We start from the raw sequence: 20,391 nt of genomic DNA, 5'->3' as shown, positions 1-20,391 counted from the left end.
GAAAATAAAGATAAATGCAACAAAAAAGGAAGATTCAGGATGACTTTCATTGCTGGATACATCTCACAGCCCTGTTCTCTATTTCTTATGGGGAAATAGAGAACATACAAGGTTATGAAAATCTGGTTAACATATTATCTTGGATTCCCAGGGAGCTCTTGGCATGATTCCCTCAAATGTTTTCTAAAGGTATTAAGCAGATTGTGAGAAAAGCAACAGGTAGAAAGGAGGGAATAAAGGTTAGAGACAGCAAATCAGTTATTACACTAAATAATGTATTATTACACTGAAGTAATAATATTAAACTGAAGCAGGGGTGAACACAGTAACTGTGTTTAGTAGGTCCTGGACTGTTCAGGATAATCCCAAATTATCTACAGAAGGGTATGAATGACAAAATTGTGTCACATATAAAATTTGCTGAAAGTGTAACTACTGAAGTCAGCAAAAAATTAGTTGGGAGGAGATCATGTAAAACTATATAATACTGATTCATTAAGCAATAAAGCAGTTGAAACTGAATTTTGATAAATACTAAGCATTTTAGATATGAACCTTCCCTCCCCAGCTGTACATGTCCAATAAGTGGCAGCTAGGTTACTGCTGCTGCTCAAGAAAAACTAGAGGTGTTATGTGATTTGGTGAGAATGTTCACTCAGATCTCAAACAGAAACTAATGAATTATTAGGAAAGAAATAGAAAACAAACCGAAAGACAGCAGGAGCATAAGCATAGCACACACACACATAATGAATTCTGAGCCCTCACTGCAACAAAGACATTGAGGTGCCGGAGGATGTCCGGAGAAAAGCAATAGAGCTGGTGGAGGGTCTGGAGCACAAGTCCTGTGAGGAATAGCTGAGGGAGCTGGGGGTGTTGAGCCTGGAGAAAGGAGCCTCAGGGTGACCTTGTCACTCTCTACAACTGCCTGAAAGGAGGCTGCAGCCAGGCAGGGGACAGTCTCTTCTTCCAAGTAACAACCAATAAAATAAGCAAATGACCTCAAATTGCACAGAGGGTGATTTTGACTGGAAATTTTTTTCACAGAAAGGTTTGTCAAGCATTGGAACAGGCTGCCAAGGAGGGCATTGAGTCACCATCCCTGGAGCTATTTAAAAGATGTGTAGATGTGGGACTTAGGGACATGGTTTAGTGATGGACTTGGCAGTGCTGGGTTAATGGTTGGACACAATGATCTTAAAAGGTCTTTTCAAACCATAACGAGTCTATGATTCTGTTTCACAGTTACCATGCTATAGTAGCTGCTTTTTATTCTTTTGCCTTTTTTTTTTTTTTTTATTTCATGCTAGTGGTTATATTTGATAACGTATATAGTTACAAAATTTTAAGATACAAATATTTAACATTTCTGATATGTTTAAAGGCTAATAAAAGGTTAAATTTTCCAGTTTAACTGAACTATTACCATAAAGTAGATAGTAATTAGGAAACAAATTTTCAAAAGGTAGTGTAAATTCCTTGTAATCATTTCTGTATTCCCCTAACTGATTTGAATAAAGTCTTTTTATGGCTTGAAATTATTTTTTTAAGTTAATTTGAGCCTCAGCTTTAGTGAGAGCAGTAAATTTTTATCACCTATAAAAGTTAAATTCTATTGACACTAGATATTTTATATTTTGTGGCTCAAAGTGTTCTGAAGCCAAATGCTGTCTTGCAGCTACAAAACCAAAGTCGACATTGGTCTTGTCACCCACTCTGCCACACAAATAATTAAAATCCTGATAATTTTGGGAATTTGAGTAACTGACTGAATGCAACAAGTTAAATGAGGAAGAGGAAGAGGGACAGGGACAAGGACAGGGACAGGACAGGACAGGAGAAAAAGCAGAGAAAGAGGGAAGGGAATATTATAAAAATGAGAGAGTGCTGCCTAGGGAATATTAATCTGTCCAAGATGAAATGGCAAGTTATGTCCTTGCCTAGTAAATGTGACTGATCTCGGACCATCACTGTGCCCCTGTGTGTAGAGCTGTATTTCTCTACATGTGCTACGGAAAAATTTAAAACACTCCTAAGGTCAATTATTAACAAAATCAAGAGAAAGTCTCACACTAACCTTCCAGTCATCAAAGACTACATATGACATGTAAATATCAAAACATTTTTGTTTACTTGACTATAAATAGCTGCAGCAGCTGTCAGCAAGATGAAATAGGATTTCAACTGCTTTTATTCAATTAAATTGGCCAGATTCAAAATCTCACTTCCACCTACTTGCATTTTCCATTACTACATAACACAGCTCTTTGGCAAACAAGGAAGCAGAAATCTAATGAAATCTCTAGACAGTTATTTAGCTGCTTTTAATTAATTATGCCAGTGTGAATTGGGAATTAGTAAATATTCTTCCTCTTAAATCTCCAAAACTCGGTATGATCACAAAGGATCAGAAGGAGGCTGTCAAACAGTAAGAAAAGCACAAAAATTCCTAGTAGCTTTAGTAGAAATGAGATAAAATAATTTCTTAAGAAGGTTATTATAATTCAACCCATGCAATTAAATAATTAGTTTTATTTTTAAAAGTTATCAGAGCTCTCTCTAAAAGAACATACTTTGCCCTAACTTCATGGCTAAATATTTCAATTGTGTAATTTAGATTATGTCCTAATTTGTTCTGTGACAGGATGAAAATCATTCCTTCAAATGGTGCAACAGATCATCTGAAGCTTTTTCCAATTAAATTACTTAAAATTAAAACTTACTGATGTTTCAGCTTCTATCAGCTCGATCAGGTAGTAGTTTTAAAATTAACTTTTTATATCAGTAGGCTTGTTCAGACTTATTTTTTAATCAGTATTTTGTATTCTAGTCAGTTATTTTTTTCATTCTTTTCTCTCAATACAGCTCTCAAAGACCTCAGCGGAATAAAGTCCATCCTGCCTACTGAATTGTAAAGAATATGCTGGCTGTTGGTTTGTTTCAATTTTTAAAACCTAATTGAGTATCAGGCAGGTTTTATAAACTGGCTTTTGGATTTTAGCCTGAGATGTAGCTAAAAGGCCATGTTACACCTAATCCTATTTCAAAAGGCACCTAGTTAAATCTTGTTTCATTGGAGTTAAAAATAAAACCTCCAACTTTGTGCAGAGGCTGGAATTTCACCTTTAATGATTAAAACAAAGGACAAAGGAGTGAATATCATGTGAAGGTATTATACTTAATACTGAAAACAATTCTGAGTATAATCTGGAGACTTTAACAATAAAGGCAATAATTATTTCCTGTTAAAATAAATATCTTTGAAGTCAGCACCAAGGAATTGTATGAAGAAAAAGTAAAATTTAAAAAAAATCACTTGATGCCTTGCTTTTAACCAGAGATAAAGAAGCATCAATAGAGATCTGTTTTACACAGAAAATGTGTATGTCACACAAGTTATAGTTGAATCACAGAATTGTAGTACAGTTTGAGTTGGAAGAGACCTTAAATTTCATCTGGTTTCAACCCTGCTGATATAGTCAGAGACACCATTCAGTAGGTCAGGTTGCTCAAAGCCTAATTAGAACCAAAAGAGATCCATTTTGAATCAGTATTCTATTGACAATATCAGGCAGGTTGCTCACAGAAACAACTTTACAGAATATGTGTATTTTGTCATACCAATATCTAGTACTATCATTTTATTTTTACAACTATTATATTGTACAGAAAATTCTGCTAGACAGCAGGAAATTACATATTTGTCATCTTTACATATTACTCCAAGATGGAAATTTATTTATAAATTAAACAGACACAGCTCATTTATACTTCCCAGGTTATTCAAATATTTATAAAGTTTCTTAATTACTAGAGTGAAAAAACATTAACTGTTTTTTATGAAATCTTGCAAAATAATGCCTCCTTAAGACAGTAACAGAGGAATAATTTCATTTGGACATGCTTAGCATGATTAAATAGTTGTAATAGTTTTACCTATCAGGTTATGTGGAAGAAACACTGTGTCACCAATATCATGGTAACATATTAATCATAATGATGATACCATACTTTGCACCAGTACCTGCCACAAACTTTGTATCTCCCCATAAGGTGTAAAAAACTGTTCTTCTTTAACAGATGCCATACTACCTAAAAGGTCAGAAGAAATGACTGCTCCATCAAAGACAATTGAAAATGAGTACTGATGTAGCCTACCACCTATCTACAAATGACAACATAAAATGGCCAAACTAGGAACATATTAATCACTTTCAAGAGTGACTACCTGGAAATGAAACTGTTCAAACAGTACAGGCACATTTGTAGAAAAACAGCTCACTCCAGGTAGCCCTGCAGGTCTGTGTGCTCTTGGGAAACACTCCTAACACATGCATTCTACACAGGATAATAGATTATACAAATCTGGAAGACACTTCAGTGGAAAAAATCATGAAATCCATTAAATCTGATATATCCTGTCACAACTGAATTGCAGACAGTACACTTCTGTTCACCATTTGCAAAATCCCTCTAAAGGCTTTGGGCAAATAAAACACCTTCTTCAAGTGAACATTTACCATTGCACTCCTGGAACCTCAAGAGTGGCTAGAAACCCACTGATTGCCACACACAGGTAAGTACCCCCTATGCTGCTTGGAATTGTATGAAACCTAACCCATACATTTTTTGCATGAGTTTCACAATGTTAATATTATTGAAATTAAAGCAGTGTCTACTTTCTGACATTTTCCGTTCTCAAACAGAATTTTGGTTTACTTTCTTTTTGCCCATCTGAGATTAAAGTCATTATTCCATTGAAATGTTACAGGATCTGACAAGCTCAGATCAAATTCACCCACTAGAAGGAGATTGAGAAGTTAGTTACACTAGAACTGACGAAGGTTCATGAGGTTTGCCATAGAAGAAAATGTGCCTGAATTTCTATCAGGCATATGAAAGAGGAGAGTGCCTGGTGTCTCTGGGTTCCCAGTATGAGGGGTAGAGTATGTTTGCAGGCAGTATAAATTACTTTTCTTGAAATTTTGATTTGGTTTTTGGGGTTTTTTTTAAGTCAAGATAATAAAAGGGGAGCATTCTACTCTTGTTTCACTTGCACAGGTTTTGATTAATGCAAAGACTGCAAAGATAAGCCTGACCTTTCCATTCCCTACTTTATTCCTTCTCATAAGAGACTCTTTCTCTGCTAGCAATCTCTAAAAGCACCTCCCCTTTGCTTGCAGCTCTCTGGTCCTGTTTCCCAAATGGCAATTGTTTAGAACATCTTGTCTGGCTCCTGCTCTTTGCTGCTACCTTTCTGCATATAATTGGGGAAAGGGCAAAACTGAGAACTGAACAATTTTTCAAGTAAACTTTCATAAAATCAAATAAAAACCCTAACATTTTTCTTTGAACTCTTTCAAGCAAGTACTGTGTATTCTCAAGGTCATTAATAGTACACCAGCTGCTGGAGAGAGACTTTACTAAAGAGGGAAAACTGGAACATAAACAGATGTTGGGCTACTGAGCCCTCCCTTTTTATTGCACTGGATCAGTGACCACAGCTCACAAAGATGCTGATGGGCATCTAGTTACAAATCAGTTACACCAGTTACATGAAAAGACTACAAATGGTAAGAACTGAAACTGAAAAATCACAGGAGGGCACAAATATCAAGGAAATATTTTTTCATAACTATAAAACTTAGATTTAGTCAAATATATGTTTCAGTGTAATTCCTGATGTTCAAGAGCAGTAGCAAACTACTTCAACAGACTGTCCAAATGAGCTGGAGCAAAGCAATGTGACTGCAGATGTTGAGCATTCTACAGCAGCTGCAGTGGCTCTGCTGGAGCAACAATTCAATAGAGAAGTGCCGCCAGCCAAATTCAGCAGGTTGGCAGATATGAGAAAATTAAATAAGCAACACTCAGCAATAAAGGTTTAAAATGTTAAAGGTTTAAAAACATGAGGATTATGTCTAAATGCATTATCTACACTTTAAGGCATTTTCTGAGACATCTAGATGGAAATTATTCTAGGGATGACTTGAAGATGAAATGAGTGCTTGTGAATAACACCATTTCCTTGTGAAAAGACTGGAAAACTCATACTGTTCTTTCTCCTTTAGGACACAAAGCATGATTTACTATTAGGATATTGAATGTCAGGGAATAGAGAAATCAAGTGTTTGCTGAAAGGACATTGAAGAAATCAGTGCAAGAACCAAGTAAAGGATTAAACTCTTGGCAATTTGAACTGATACCTTTAAATCAGCCCATCTACCCTTTTTTGTTCTATTTTTTCCCACTAAGGATTACAGGAACTTTAGTATCTGATGTGGCCAGTCTGGTGCATTTCACGTCATTAATGATCACTTCAAAAGATGAAAACACAAAGTAGAAAAACAGAGTAGATTTTCCACATTAAGGGTAATTGGCAACATCAGTGAAGAGTCAGCACTTACCCTGTAACGGTCAATTCAACAACACATGTCTAAGTGCCAAACCACAAGCCCTTACAATTCTGTAAACTCAGTTAATTGCTTCTTTTCAGGTTGAGATCATGCTTATATTTATGCCTGAATAAAACTTCCCCATTAAAAATAACTGGGACAATTTCTGTTCCTTAAAATTTTACACATGAGTTGTAGGCTGAAACACAAACATTTTTTGAGTACATATTGAATAGCAAACAATGTAACAGCAACTGTACATTGCATTGTGCACAGCTATTCTGGGCACAAGCTCTGCTCCTCTTAAATAACTTCAAATCTGGTACAAATTAGCAGAATCCACCTATTTCCAGTTTATTTTCTTGATGGAGATCTACTGAAGCAAGCCAAAATCTTTCAAATATTCCACTGAATACTATTTTCCATTTATTAAAAATTTGCATGGTTTTATTGACCAGCAGTTTACAAGTTCCAACTTGTTACTATTTTTTACTGTAAATTGCTGTGTCCAGGTGAAAGCTTTACACTTATTAACACACTGAAGCAAAAGTTGCTGTCAGGCCTTCTTCAGCCTTATGTTCTCCCAGTACCCATAAAGCTGCCTACGTCATTCCCACTTACATGGTGTTGGAGTTTTATTCCCTATGCAAAATGAAGGGAAAAAAAAAGCATTTCAAAATACTACTTTCAAATATTTAAAGTGTGGTAGCATCACTTTCTTCTTACTAGTTCTGTGTTTTATTAAAGAACAAGTTGACTGAAAGAGTTAGATGTTTTCACCCTGGAGAACAGAAGGCTCTTCATCACATTTTTCCAGTGATTGGAGAACAGAAATTCTCTTCACAGAGAGCCACACTGAGAAGATAAGGGGCAATGAGTACAAGTTACATGGAGAGAGTTTTCATCCATTCAAGTTTTTTACAGTGAGAACAAACAATCACTGGATGTGGTGGAGTTCCCACCAGTGGCAGTGTTCAGGATGAGACAGGACAGAGTGCTCAGTAATTTAACCCAGATTTGCCTCTCCATGAAAGTTTTGGACCACATGACCTAGTGAGGTCGTTCTTACCTGAGGTCCCTTGTGTGAATCTCTCTACAAACCCCTTAAATCACAATTTACCCGATGTGCTTGCATGAGTAGTTGCACAGCACTATTTGGTGTGCTAATAGTCCTTACATTTTTCTGAACAGAGTAGAATATACTCTTAAGATGTGCCCTCCAATGTCTACTTTATGCTGTTCTTCCAGGTATGTGGCTGTTACCAGATTTAGACAGAGGTGACAATTTTCAGTGCAAACTGAGGTATTATTTACTTCTGCATCACAAAACTGCATAGCTTCACAAGTGATTCACAAGTAACAGGACCCTACTGCGTAGTTTTAAAAGACAACCAGGTTAAATCCTGACACATGGGTTAAAAGCAATCAGAAGAAATTGGAAATCCAAATTATAGTGACAACAGATGGCAGAAATCTGGGGCTTTTCCACACAAGGTTCTAGATTGACTTGTCCAGAACTGAAATGAAAAGCAAGACACTTGGGGATTTTGAAAAAAACAGAACATTTTCAGAAGTTCTGTCATGTGAAAAGCTCTTGCTCACCATCTGTCAAGTTCACTGTCATCTGGCAATTCTGAGCATTACCCAAAGGAAGCATTTAGGGCTATTTGTTTGCTGAAGATCTGAATTTAACCAGCTCCAGAATAGCTGACTTTGGACTAGGACCAAAATACATAAGACATTTTTGTCATTATGGATTTTTTTTTCCATCCATGTAATCTGAGAGGATAAAATCCAGCTTCAGTTAAATTACTGTGGTGTTTTGGTTACATATGTTAGTAGTTTGTGTGTTTGTTTAATTTTAATTGGATACGAACATAGGGAACCAAGGAGACATGTTTTCCATTTAGTAGAAGTTTTTCTATTCCAAATTTTGCAACAAGCAGGTAATCTGAACGAGAGCCTATTCCAGGATGGCCGTTCCGGTTTCACAAACAAAGGTTAAGCTTCCACATCAAATAAACATAGTCTAAAAATTTTTCAAACACTGGTAAATACAAGCAGGTCAATGTTTTGTAGCTGAAAACTAACAAATGCAATGTCACACTTGGGTCTCTTGAAGCCTCCAAATTATCTTCAGGAAGAAAGCACATGACACTGTTCAAAGTTAGCTAAAAATGTAGCAATCCCTTTCACATAACATGTCAATATGTTGTGAACTCACTACTTCCAAATATCAAATTATTTACTGATAGTTCCTCATTGCTCAAGTAGCAATTTTAAATACAGTGATTTTGCTCTTTGCAATGATCATAATTTGATTTCTAATTTGATAGAAAAACACATTTTAAAAATAAAGACAAAAATTACCTCCAATATATTACAAAAAAAAAAAAAAAAACTGAAAGAAAGCAAGAAAAAAAAGTATTTTCGATCAGTTTTTAAAGAAGGCAGATTATTTTTCCTCTAATCAAAAGAAAATGAGCACTTCCATAGTATATTTTGTTTCTGCAAGTCAGCATTTTCTACTAGAAATCATTCCTCTATGGAAAATTTCTGATCAGGTAACTAGATTCCTGTAAATCCAGGAAATAAATAATAGCTAAATATAATAACAAACCTGTGTTTCCCGCTGGGCACACAAGAAATCAATGGCACAGTTTGGAACCAAACCCTTATTTCCATGTCCCAACCCAGCTGATAGAGCAATGAACTGTTCTTCCTTCATTTCCTCATTTCACTGATTTTATTTGCACTGCATTTTTCACTTAAGATGCTGTAGAAGTGTCCAAATTTAAGATTAGCTTTTGGCAACAGTACAGGAATGTATTTTAATAGTTCTATTTATTTTTTATATATTGAAAAAATCTGTAAAAAATCAGCATGTATTTAACAAATTATTTAGCGTAACACTGAGTAAATTTCTCATGGACTCAAGCATATTTTCTACAAAAGAATTATTATTATCATTCTCATATTGTTTCCACGTACCTGCTGCAATAAAATGGATAATCAAAATCCTCAGATTGTTAGCAAAGTTTTCCAAGATTTTGTGTCTATTTTGCTATTGAAATTGTACTCATCAAATGTTGTCTCCTCACTCCCACCACAGCAAAAAAAAAAATCAGGTCTGATAATTTTAAAAAAACAAACTAGAATTTGAAGATGAGAAAACAGAAATTACCTGGGTCTTCTATCGATAAGTTCTTTGTTAACCATTGAACAATATCTGAGCCTAGGAACAAAAGAAAAGACATTTATAGATTAGTAAGTTTTCTCTCACTATTCTTCAGATCCCTGAGGGAATTAATATTGTTCTTCCATGAAAGAGATCTACATTTTTTGCTCAGTCTGTCTAGGGGAAAAAAAAAAAAAAAAAAAAAAAAAAAAAAAAACAACACTGGCCATTCTGTTTAATTCGGTTTCTTTTTTTAGCTTTGTTTTAACAGTGAAACACAGAACTTCTTTCTTTAGGCGAAGACTTATAAAAAGTAATAAAAGTGCATTAAGTGTGCAGTAGTAGTCTGCATTTTAAAAATTACACTACTGCAAAATGTACATAAAAAACCACTTTATTAATTTAAGTTTCCCCCTTCCCCCCATCCCACTTAAAAGTTACTTTACCAGTAAAGGCATATTCAGTTACCTACGTGTGGACTACAAGTGTACCAAATTCCATCTCCTGGCTAAGCTCTTGACAAAATTCTTTTTTCCCTCACTGCTGAAGTGCTTTCCTTACCACTTCCTTGCTCCTTACCAGTCTCCCCTGCTCTCTACCCCTTCATTTTTTGCATATCCTTTTCTTTCTATTTAATTTCCTGCCTTATTGTAAGGTCCCATGCTATTGCTTACCTCCTAACACCTTTGATACCAGATTTCTTCCTGCCTTTCACACTGAGTATCCTTCCAACCTCACCTCCTAATTCCTAACCCATCTGCTCCTCTTGGGCATGCATTTCTAACAATTGCACTTCTATCACACCTTGCACTTTATGCCACAAGCTGAAGTCAGCCTTGTTTTACGAGTAAAAAGCTACAGTTGAACTTCACCCACTGTGAACATGATTTGCAAAATAAATTATGAAGCATTGCTGCAGACAAAATTCCCAAACCACACTCATAATTTGAGCAACTTGAAATAACCAAACTGGCTTAGAGGGAAAATGGTTAAAACACTGAGGTTATGTTACATGCATGTTCTTCATGTTTCATGTCATGCCCAGTTCAGACATGCAAGGTAATAGAGAAATCTATTTCCTTATAGAACCAATATGTAAGTTGATCATACACTTCCCACTAGGCATAAGGACAAAACTCTTTTATAAATCTTAAATTTAAAACAATAATAAAAATCTCTACATCTCACACAAATATAAACCAAACCAAAACAATAAAATCTCTTAAATGTAGTATAATATATAGCATCAGAATGTGGAGTGTATTTCCCCTGTCACTCCTTAGATTCAGATTTCTTCCTGTACTTTACATACTGCAAAATTTCCTTTGCTTTTCTTAAGGCAATGAAAACAGTATTTCAAAAAGGCATTTCAGAAAAGAAAGGAAATTTACTTCTGGCTTTTATTTTACTGCACTTAGTGAATAGCTTTATCATGTATTTTACAAAGCCTCATTGCTTGTATCATACCTTTTCATGTATGTATGCATTACAAAGTTGATTACATAGAAGTGAAAATCTCTAGAGACTTAACAACCATGTCCAGAGTAAATGTTTTTCATTGATATGTTAAATTTCTAAATTTTGAGAGATTTTAAACTGCAGTGGCAGAGTTTCTCATAGCAATTACATGGTTTTATTCTTTAAACAAGGCAATTTACCTTTGCATGCTGCTGGAGGTATAAAAAATGTTTCAGATAGATATTCCTATCCCCCAAAATATTTTATTTTTATAGATACAATTTTAACACTTTTTAAATACATATGAAATGTACAAGGTTGACATTGAAGGAAAAAAATTAGTTTAATATAAATAGTTAGCTATTAGTCTTAACATCTAATCAACAAAACTGTTTCCTTTTTTTTTTTTTTCTTTTGCCATTTTCTAAGGTTTATTACTTATGCAAATGCGTTTCTAAAAGAAAACTATTACTCTAATTTCTTATCTCAGGGGAAAAAAAAGAAAAAAAAGAAAAAAAAAGAACAAAACAAAACAAAAAAAAAAACAAGGCAGCAAAACAGGTGAAAACAGGAAAAAAATACTTCCTGTATTCAAAGCTACTGACTGTAGCTTTGAAAAAAATTGGCCAGTAAATTCATGAGTTTTCATACACGACACTTCACATCTATAGGAATTATCATCCAAGACTATAAACTTCATTATTTGTAAACAAGAACTAATATTTATAGGATGAAAAATCTTTAACCTTCAAACTTGATTATGTCTTATCACCAGAAATCTAGCAAAAAGACAAGCTAGTTAGATGATATAAATTTTATGGAAGCCACTACCTTGGTTCTGGACTCACCTGAAAAGGAAAATTTCAGCTATCCAAAATAGAAAATGTTAGCTGTGTCACATACTAAGTTTTTTGTACACTGTTTAATGTGTGATATCAAAGACCCAGGTACTACATTGTCAAAGCAGATTATCAAGTTCTCCAGGTCTCCCTGCCTCAATTCCAGCAAGCAGCAGAAAAAGTCAAGTTGCTATTACATCTGCAAGGTGAAGAAGACCAGTCAAATTGCCGACTGAATTTTCAAATTCCAGAAAAACCTTCAGCTGTCATGCCAATTTCTAAAGCTAATAAAACTGGAAAAGGCAAAGCAATAATTTTTAATAATATCTTAAAGATAGCAAAGCAGAAAACATTTAGAAAAAGGGGTTTTTTTAGATATAGAGCCTGAAACCCAAGAGTGAGATTCCTTAAATTCCAACACCTACCCTGATAAAGGCAATAAAATTCACAAGATCTTATTAAAGTCTAAAAAAAAGGCAAATTTTAATCTTCTTTAAACAAATAGGCAAAAACATGTCTATATTCATATACAAATAAAAAAGAGTCAGTCATGTTCTTCATGAAATGTACTTGTTGAAAAGTCCACAAGTGATTAATTTTAAATGAAATGGTCCAAAAATAGCAGTTGCTGAAGATGTCACAGCATCTTAAGAAAACATTTTTGAGGAAAGCATGCTCTCTGAACCCGGCAATACTAATTTTCAAGTCAAAGTCATAAAGGCCAGGGCAATGCTAAGGTTACCTTTCAGAGAAAATCACCTATTTTAAACAAGTCCTTACAGAATACATTTTCAAAAGGTGCTGGTTCTGACCTATAGAAAATTTCACAGGAATTGTAAATCAATGCTATGCATAGATGCAATGAGCCATGTAAGCCTTGATCTGACAGAAAGAAGATATTATAATAGTTCTGCAAAAGAAAAGCAAAGTTCAAAATGCTCTTTTTTAAAAATCAAAAACATATCTAGTGGAAGAAGGGACAGCTGCAAGAAAGTATATTTTATTAATCAGAATCATAAACTAAAAGACTACTGAGAAACTTATTTCAATGATGTCTTACTTCATAAAGAGAGAGGTTCAACCTTGCAAAGAAAACAGTCTTTTTCTGTCCATATTTTAGTTTAGTAACAGAAATCTATTCTTCTTTTTACTTTTAGACCTCAGAGTATTTGCAGATAATGAAGAGGGAGAGCAACACAGGAAGCTCCCCCGCATTACTGATACCAAGAGTTTTGCTGTTGACAACCAAGGCTTTTGCAATTTGAACTCTCAAGAGCAGCATAACCATCAAGATTATGTTTGCCCAGCACAGTGAAATCTGGGCAGCTGGGCCTGTTTGGTGCTGAAAGGCAGGAGCAGAACATTCGGATGCTCCCTTAAGGGATCCCCATGGTTGGCTGGCTCAGCTTCAGTGCTTCACCATCACCTAGCCATGAGAACCTGGAGAATTTTTGGCAGGGCAGATCACCATGCAGATAACTTAACAAACATGACTAGAAAATATCACTGTCTAAACTGAAGACAAGACTATTACTAAATTAGTAAGGAAACAGTATTGTATTTGCTTTATTTCTCTTCATTTTTATATTGAGAGAGGAGGGTATTGGGTCATTTTAACTTCCACTTCAACACCATCACTTTGTGGTGATACATCAGGAAATCAGGTTTAGTCACTGATATAAACTTCAAAATCCTTGATCATGACAAAAAAAAAAATATAATGTGCAATTTCATTTCTCACCACTGATTCAGACATTGGAAACACAGAAAGTGGATTAGATGAGCAGACAGTAAAAGCCAGTGGTCTCTCAGGCTTTCAGCACTAGCTGGTTTTGAACAAAAACTGCTGTCTAATGGAGAGTAGGACTCTGCAAGAAAGACTTTTCTACTGGTGAATGGGGAAAAAATTATCTGCATTCTCCCTGAAGTTTTCACAATCATAAACCATAGTATATATTGCCACAGTTATAACAGCATGGATATTTTACAATTTCTTTTCTTTATCTGAGAAGAACAAACTGTGTACGAAGTCTTCATGCACATATCTGAAAGAAATCAAATACTATATAGTTACAGGCAGAAGAGCAGAGGGAAGAAAAACAATGGCTATATTATATTTGGCTTAAAATGGAAAAATACATTATTATTCAGTACCTATACTGGATTATTCCGATTAATTTTTCCCTAAGTCTATTACAGTTAATAAAGCGAGGCTTTGCATCACTTGATTGCAGTGTCCACAGAAAGGTGAAAGAAGGATGGATGGACTCCTTTCTGACACTGGGGTTGCAGAAGTGCCCAAAGGATCACAAACTCCAGAAATTCTTTCCACCCATATTTTTATTTTTATATATATTATGTATATTTTTATTTACTAGGTTTTTCATTCTTTTCTATATTTTTTGGATTAATGTAAAATAGATTTATAGACTTTACTTCATAGTATTTTTTATCATGAGTGGCAACAGAGCTGACATTAATAGTTTGAATACCCTGTTAATTGCACTTACATATTTAACTTTCTGATCTTTACTATTTAAATGGGTTGAATTTTTAAAAGAAAAAAAAACATCGTTGATCAGAGTGCAATTTGATTAAGGAAATTATTTACAGCTCAACTTTCACACTCAACGTTCACACACACTTCTGTCACTAGTTTTTTTAGAATGACTGATGAAAACAAATGCAGAAACTTACTCTTTTGATATATTATAATTGAGGGTGGAACACACATTTGTTTGACTTATGTTGAGGAAGATTGTACCCAGGTGTAGATTTAAAAGTATCATCTGAATAATATTAACTGTAGAGAGAATATGACATATTTTAATAAAACTACTCAAGCACAAAAGTAATTGCAGTTTTCTAGTTTTAAAACAACAATCTGAAATACACTTTTTTCCAAAGTGAAGGTAGATACAGGAATTTGCAGAAATAAAACCTTCAAATGAATCATCCTACTGATTTTGAGTTGGATTCTTTCTTTCTCAGCTGTAAGTAGTCCTCAGAAATACTCAAGCCTACAAGAGCAGAAAGGATCCATAATTCTGGCTAGCCTAACCTTGTAAAGAACATGTTGCTTGATACCATTATGACTTTCTGCTTTAGGCAGCAAAATTCATCTACATTCATATTGTGAAAGAGCTAATAAAGAATGCAAAAATCTCTTTCCCTTCCATACCAATATGAAATAAATCAATGGTGCTGATCAACAAATTTCAGTCATGTAAACCCTGGAGTCACACCCTGTCTCAAGCTTCAGAGCAGAAATCCAGTTCATAAACACTAAAAGGATAATTAAATACTGCTGTGTATCTGTGCCACTCTATTCTAAAAGTGGAAATCCACACAGGCCCCAGTGTCCTTCAGCAAAAGGGATTGCTGCTTCATTCTGGCAACATTTATCTCTAAAGTTTCCCAAAAGACATCCTCCACTTAGATCTCTTCCACAGCCACAAATGACTATTTTACAAAGGACACTAGCTGTGCATAACTGGCAACACACCAGTAACCACTGATGAAACCCCTGTAATCCCAAGGCTCTTATCCCAAGCACTAGAGTTTAGCATCTTGCTGAAGAACATTGCCCCATGCTAAACATTTGCAAGACAAGAGTGATGCTGTTTAGAAAAACTAAGTTCCATGAAAGCCCTGTGCAGCCTATTACAAAAGAATTTTTATGCTTTTCTTCAGAATTATGTTAAATCTTGTGATGAACGCTAATAGAGTATCAGCATGCACAAGACATGTAGAATCTTAAAAACTTCCTCTATGTGAAAAATATTTATGGGGGGAAAAGCCCCAAAAATATAAGAGTTTTGAACACCATAAAAATGCCCTAAAGAAATTTAATTTTTGAGAAATCCTCACCTACAAAAAAACCAAACCAAACCAAAAACCAATCAACCAGAACCAGAAAAAAAAAAAAACCAAAACAAACAAACAAAACCCCACACCACCACCCATCTAATTTTTAACTACTGTATGCTTTCTTCAAGCAAAACTTCTATAGGCTGAGATAAACAAGGAATCCAGGAGACTTATCAGTGAGACCTACTTGATTTCCCATTCATGAGAAATCTTAAATAATGCTAAAAGAAGGTAAGAAGCTATGCGATTTCCAACTTTTCTCATCATGATATCCCTTCCTTTTTCTCTCAATTAATTCCTCTCCTTACCATTAAAACACCTGCAGATACATTTGGGTATTATTAACAGAAACAGCCAAGAATACAGCTATTCATCGTGTTCTCTATCTACCACTACCTTTGGGAACTCAAGTTAAATCACATCCTCCAAAAGTTCTGGATCCAAGTGGAGAGCAGGAAGCCTCCAAACAACAAACACAATTGGGTCCATGCCCTTAGCAGCCATCAGTGTGTACTGTGTAAACCAAGAGGCAACGAGGCTGTTCTGCAATATCAATGCACCACCTTGTAGGTGAGTGCCTAGTCACTAGCCTAAAGAATTTTTTTTCTATCTTTCTCAATGATTATGTAATTTCTTTTTAAAAATAGTGAGAAACTCCACATGGAAGAGAACAGTCTCTACTGCTAATTGCATTCTGTAAATCATGAGGCAGCTTAGTCCAAATTTCTGCTCAGACACAGGCAGTTTCAGGCCTTTGAACTTTCATGTCACCTCAGTTTTTAGTTGTTCTTGTTGGGGTATTCTGGTTGGGGCCCCTTTTAATTCATTTTACTGGAGCTGTACCTCTTTGGTGTTAAATAGCTTGGGAGATGAGAAGAGAAAATAAATTATTTACAACCCTGTCAGACACCCATGTGGGAAGTTGAGCACCTGGAGTCCCCTCCCTACTGCTGTGCAGTCTTGGTTAATGGGAATTAGAACAGCACTGACAAGTGGATCCTGATGGAGAACGCTGCAGGGTATGAATGTAAGAGCAGCCACCCTCAAGAAAAGCTGAGAAGGAAATGGACATGTGACTCCTATGCCAAGTTTGACCTCCCATTCCTCAAATAACATATAAAAGGGAGATAGTAACATCACTTCTGTTTAACTATCTTGAACTCTCACTTTGAAAAATTCATCCAAGATTATTTCTGGAAAACTGGCAATGTATCCTTAAAAGAAAAATTTGATACTTACTATTAATAGTTCTTCTAGCCTTCTTTTTTATCTACTGGATGTTTTACTGTATCTTCCTGACAGCTTTGTATATAGAAAACAGGTAGATTGATAAGCGTATGTTCTTTCTCTCATACACATATCAACAAATGCTTGCACATTGTATTTTGATAATCTTCACAGCACAGTAAAAGTTGCCTGAATTTATCTCTGCTATAATAAACTCATTTGCTGTCTTATTTTTTTACATCAGCAGTTTGAAAATAGAGTATAAAATGAAAAATCCTCCATGTTCAACAAAAAAAGCTTTGTGAAACTCCTGACCATGCTTCAAGCAATGATGTAATTTTTTCATATTTCCACATTAATATCTCTAAGAAATACAATCTTTTCCTTGAGAAATGCTTCTAATTCTTGTCATACTGGCCCCAAAAGACACCCACACACAGATGGCAATGGAAGGAAGTGAGGAGCAATGCAATTTCTGCTAGACACTTTAAACATTCATGGAGGATTTTCACAGGGAAAAATCCTCAAGTCCTAATTAAGAGCTAATGGGAATAAATATACAAATTGAATTAGACTTGACTTGGGATTTTGACTCCAGGAAGAAAGTCAGTGGGGACACAGTGACTTGCTGTTTTGACATTTGCCCAGCAACAATGTCAATGTCCTTCCTCGCAAAGTGTTCCTACACAATAATAGTTAATTCATAAAGTTGGTTTAAAAATGGGTTTTTCCACTGTTGCTATTTCAAACCACTCTTTCAGTGACTCATGCTTTTACTGTTCTCTTTGCTTAAGACTCAGAACTGATGTCCAAAAAAACCCCTCTTTGATCAGTGTTGATTTCCTGACTAACCCAATCTATTTAATTTAATTATTGTGACAAAAATACACCTTTTAGAGACCTTTAGTGATGCTTAGTACAACAGCACAATGTGATGCTCTGCAGAAGCTCCTGAGCCACAAGTTTCCCAAGAGTTTGATCATTACCCAGCCACTCTCACACCTACGGAAACCACTCCAACAGAAGACTTCTTCTCAATAAAAAAAAAAAAAAAAACCTACAATACACCAGTTGCACAAAACACTTATCTTTCAGGGATACAATCCAGTGTAGGAAAAAAGGCTGTAACAGAAAGTCTGAAAATATGAATTTCGTAACAAAATACCAAGAAATGGCAGAACAAAAATACTTTGTTTTGCTGAAGTAGTCATCTGGGGGTTTTAGCTCTTTATTCCCATTGTTCCTCAGCCTGTAGCACAGATCAGCTATTTTTCAACTGGTAGTAGTAAATAAAAAGTATAAAATACAAGAAAGTTTGCTGAAGCTGAGTAGAAACCTTCAACCTTAATCCAAATATTCAAGTGTTATACCAGAAATGTCACTGACTCTGATCAAAACTTTGCTCAAGGCTTCTTTTTTTTCTATTTGAAATATGGAATGTTTTAATATTCAATAGACCACGGAAAGTTCAAATGAATTTCTGTTCTTGATTAATCTGGCTGGATGTTTTTGTGGTATTTCCTCCAGATCCATGATTATTTTAATACTGCTATGTCTTGCAGTTTACACTTCAAATATCTGCTGCATGGCTACATTTTCAAAAGGGAAAGGAAATTAAGTTGTTCAAATTTTAAGTACCTATATTTTTGAGCATTATCCTGACTGAAAATCTAATTCCATTACTGAAATATGGGACTGTTTCAAGACTTCAGTATGCTCAGTTGCTTGGTATAAAAAAAAATCACTTACCTTATATTGTATGCAATGAACTGTGTTAGAAATAAAAAATTACTTTGCTCCAACTCGAGCAAATCCACCAAATTCAGTGCATTATTCATTTCTAGTCTTTTATCACTATTCAAAGATTATGAATTAATTTATTCTAAATGTCAATAATTGTGCTACACAACTATCTGAAGCAGGTATTACTGAGTCTGCTCTCAAAGCTATAAAAATCTCATGGTTCTTCTCATGGTATCTCTTTACACATGCACCTCAAGAAGCCTGAGACAAACATAAAATTTATTACCTCTTGAGGCAAATTCCCAAATATTCATTGAAATGTAAGTTCTACTGACAACTGAAATTCTCTAACATGATTTATCCCTCAATGGAGATTTACCAAAAAGTTGAGATAGACATGAACTACTATTTTAATATGCAATCAAGAGCTCTTTGATTTAAAATAAACTTAATCATATCACCCATAATAAGTAATATATTTCTATCTCAAATTGAAAATTGAAGTGTGGTATATGCTCAAAGGTATACTCATAGATGTGAGTATACATGCCAATCATTTCATATATTATGCTTCCTCCATCACAATGAACTTAGCAAACCAAGTAAGACTTGGAAAAAATAAATCCCTCTATATTTCAGCTTAACAAGTTCATTCCCCTGCTGCTGTGTTTCCCAAGGGACGTTCACATCAGCATTTGTAAGATATAAATTGCAGCCCTGTAGCTAGTAGTGGCTTTTTCTCTATGACATTTTTATAGGAATTGAAAAGCCACCTTTCTGCTTTGACAAGTAATGTGGTACCACATTAATCAAATACACTTTTGAAACAAAGTACTTTGCTTTCTGTCAGTATCAGGCAATGTTCACAGAGCCATCACTAATGTCTCTATTTTAGGAATGTCTCTTGGAGCCCAGACAAAGAAACAATCTCTGTAAAAAACTTCTGTTTTCTCCCATCCCCATCCTCACATTCATTACATCCAGAGCAACCATTTAATAACACTAATCCATGACCCCATGGGAAGCATTTGTAAGTTTTTTTGGAAAAGCTGGAGAGTAGATTTCCACCATCCACTACCAAGTAGAAGAATGATAAAAAAAGACAATTTTCTGAACAATTCTGGACCAGTAGCCCAAGATGTAACCTTTGGTATTTATTTCTACAGTAAAGATAATAGTTCCTCACACTGTGCTGTGGATTTTAGGCACTAGAGAACAGAGAAGTACTTTGAAAAGATAAACCTGTAAGTACTAGTGCAATAAGTAATAGTGCATGTTCTGGTGTTTGGAGTCTCCTTTTCATGTTATTTTAATCTACCTTTCAATGTTTTATTTCTTCAGATGAAAACTGATGGTGTCTTACTGTGAACATAGGATGGGTCTTTCATAACTTAAACTTGTGAGTACAGAAGCTCTTTGTAAAGATGAGACTGTAGTTCATTACTTTTTTCCTTCTCTACAAAATGCAGAAAAAAATTAGGTTCATACTGTTGCCTAGGAGTATGCAGTGACGTGAATACTACTTTTAGCACCTGTTGCGTCTTTGCTGTTTACATTGTCAGAGCAAGAATAAATAGTATCAAGACGTAAAATCACCCTTGGTGAGAGAACATGTACACACAGCCATCCAGCTACCTATCCAAACCAGTCCTGGCCTCCTTCCCAGGCCCTGTACAAACCA

General features: G+C 35.1%; 1 protein-coding gene across 7 annotated transcripts in view; it reads right to left on the bottom strand.

Moving 5' to 3' along the window:
* Positions 1 to 20,391, bottom strand: part of RGS7 (regulator of G protein signaling 7) — a 228,759-nt gene that overhangs the window by 91,006 nt on the left and 117,362 nt on the right. For all 7 annotated transcript variants that reach the window (XM_066315661.1, XM_066315665.1, XM_066315662.1 and 4 more), the window contains one exon: positions 9,580 to 9,630. In XM_066315661.1, the coding sequence (XP_066171758.1) occupies positions 9,580 to 9,630 (51 nt within the window). The remainder of the gene's footprint in view (positions 1 to 9,579; positions 9,631 to 20,391) is intronic.

The sequence above is a fragment of the Sylvia atricapilla genome, chromosome 3, assembly GCF_009819655.1.
Source record: "Sylvia atricapilla isolate bSylAtr1 chromosome 3, bSylAtr1.pri, whole genome shotgun sequence".
Taxonomy (NCBI): Eukaryota; Metazoa; Chordata; class Aves; order Passeriformes; family Sylviidae; genus Sylvia; species Sylvia atricapilla.
The sequence above is the reverse complement of the archived record's forward strand: the minus strand, read 5'-3'. Positions and strand labels throughout refer to the sequence as shown.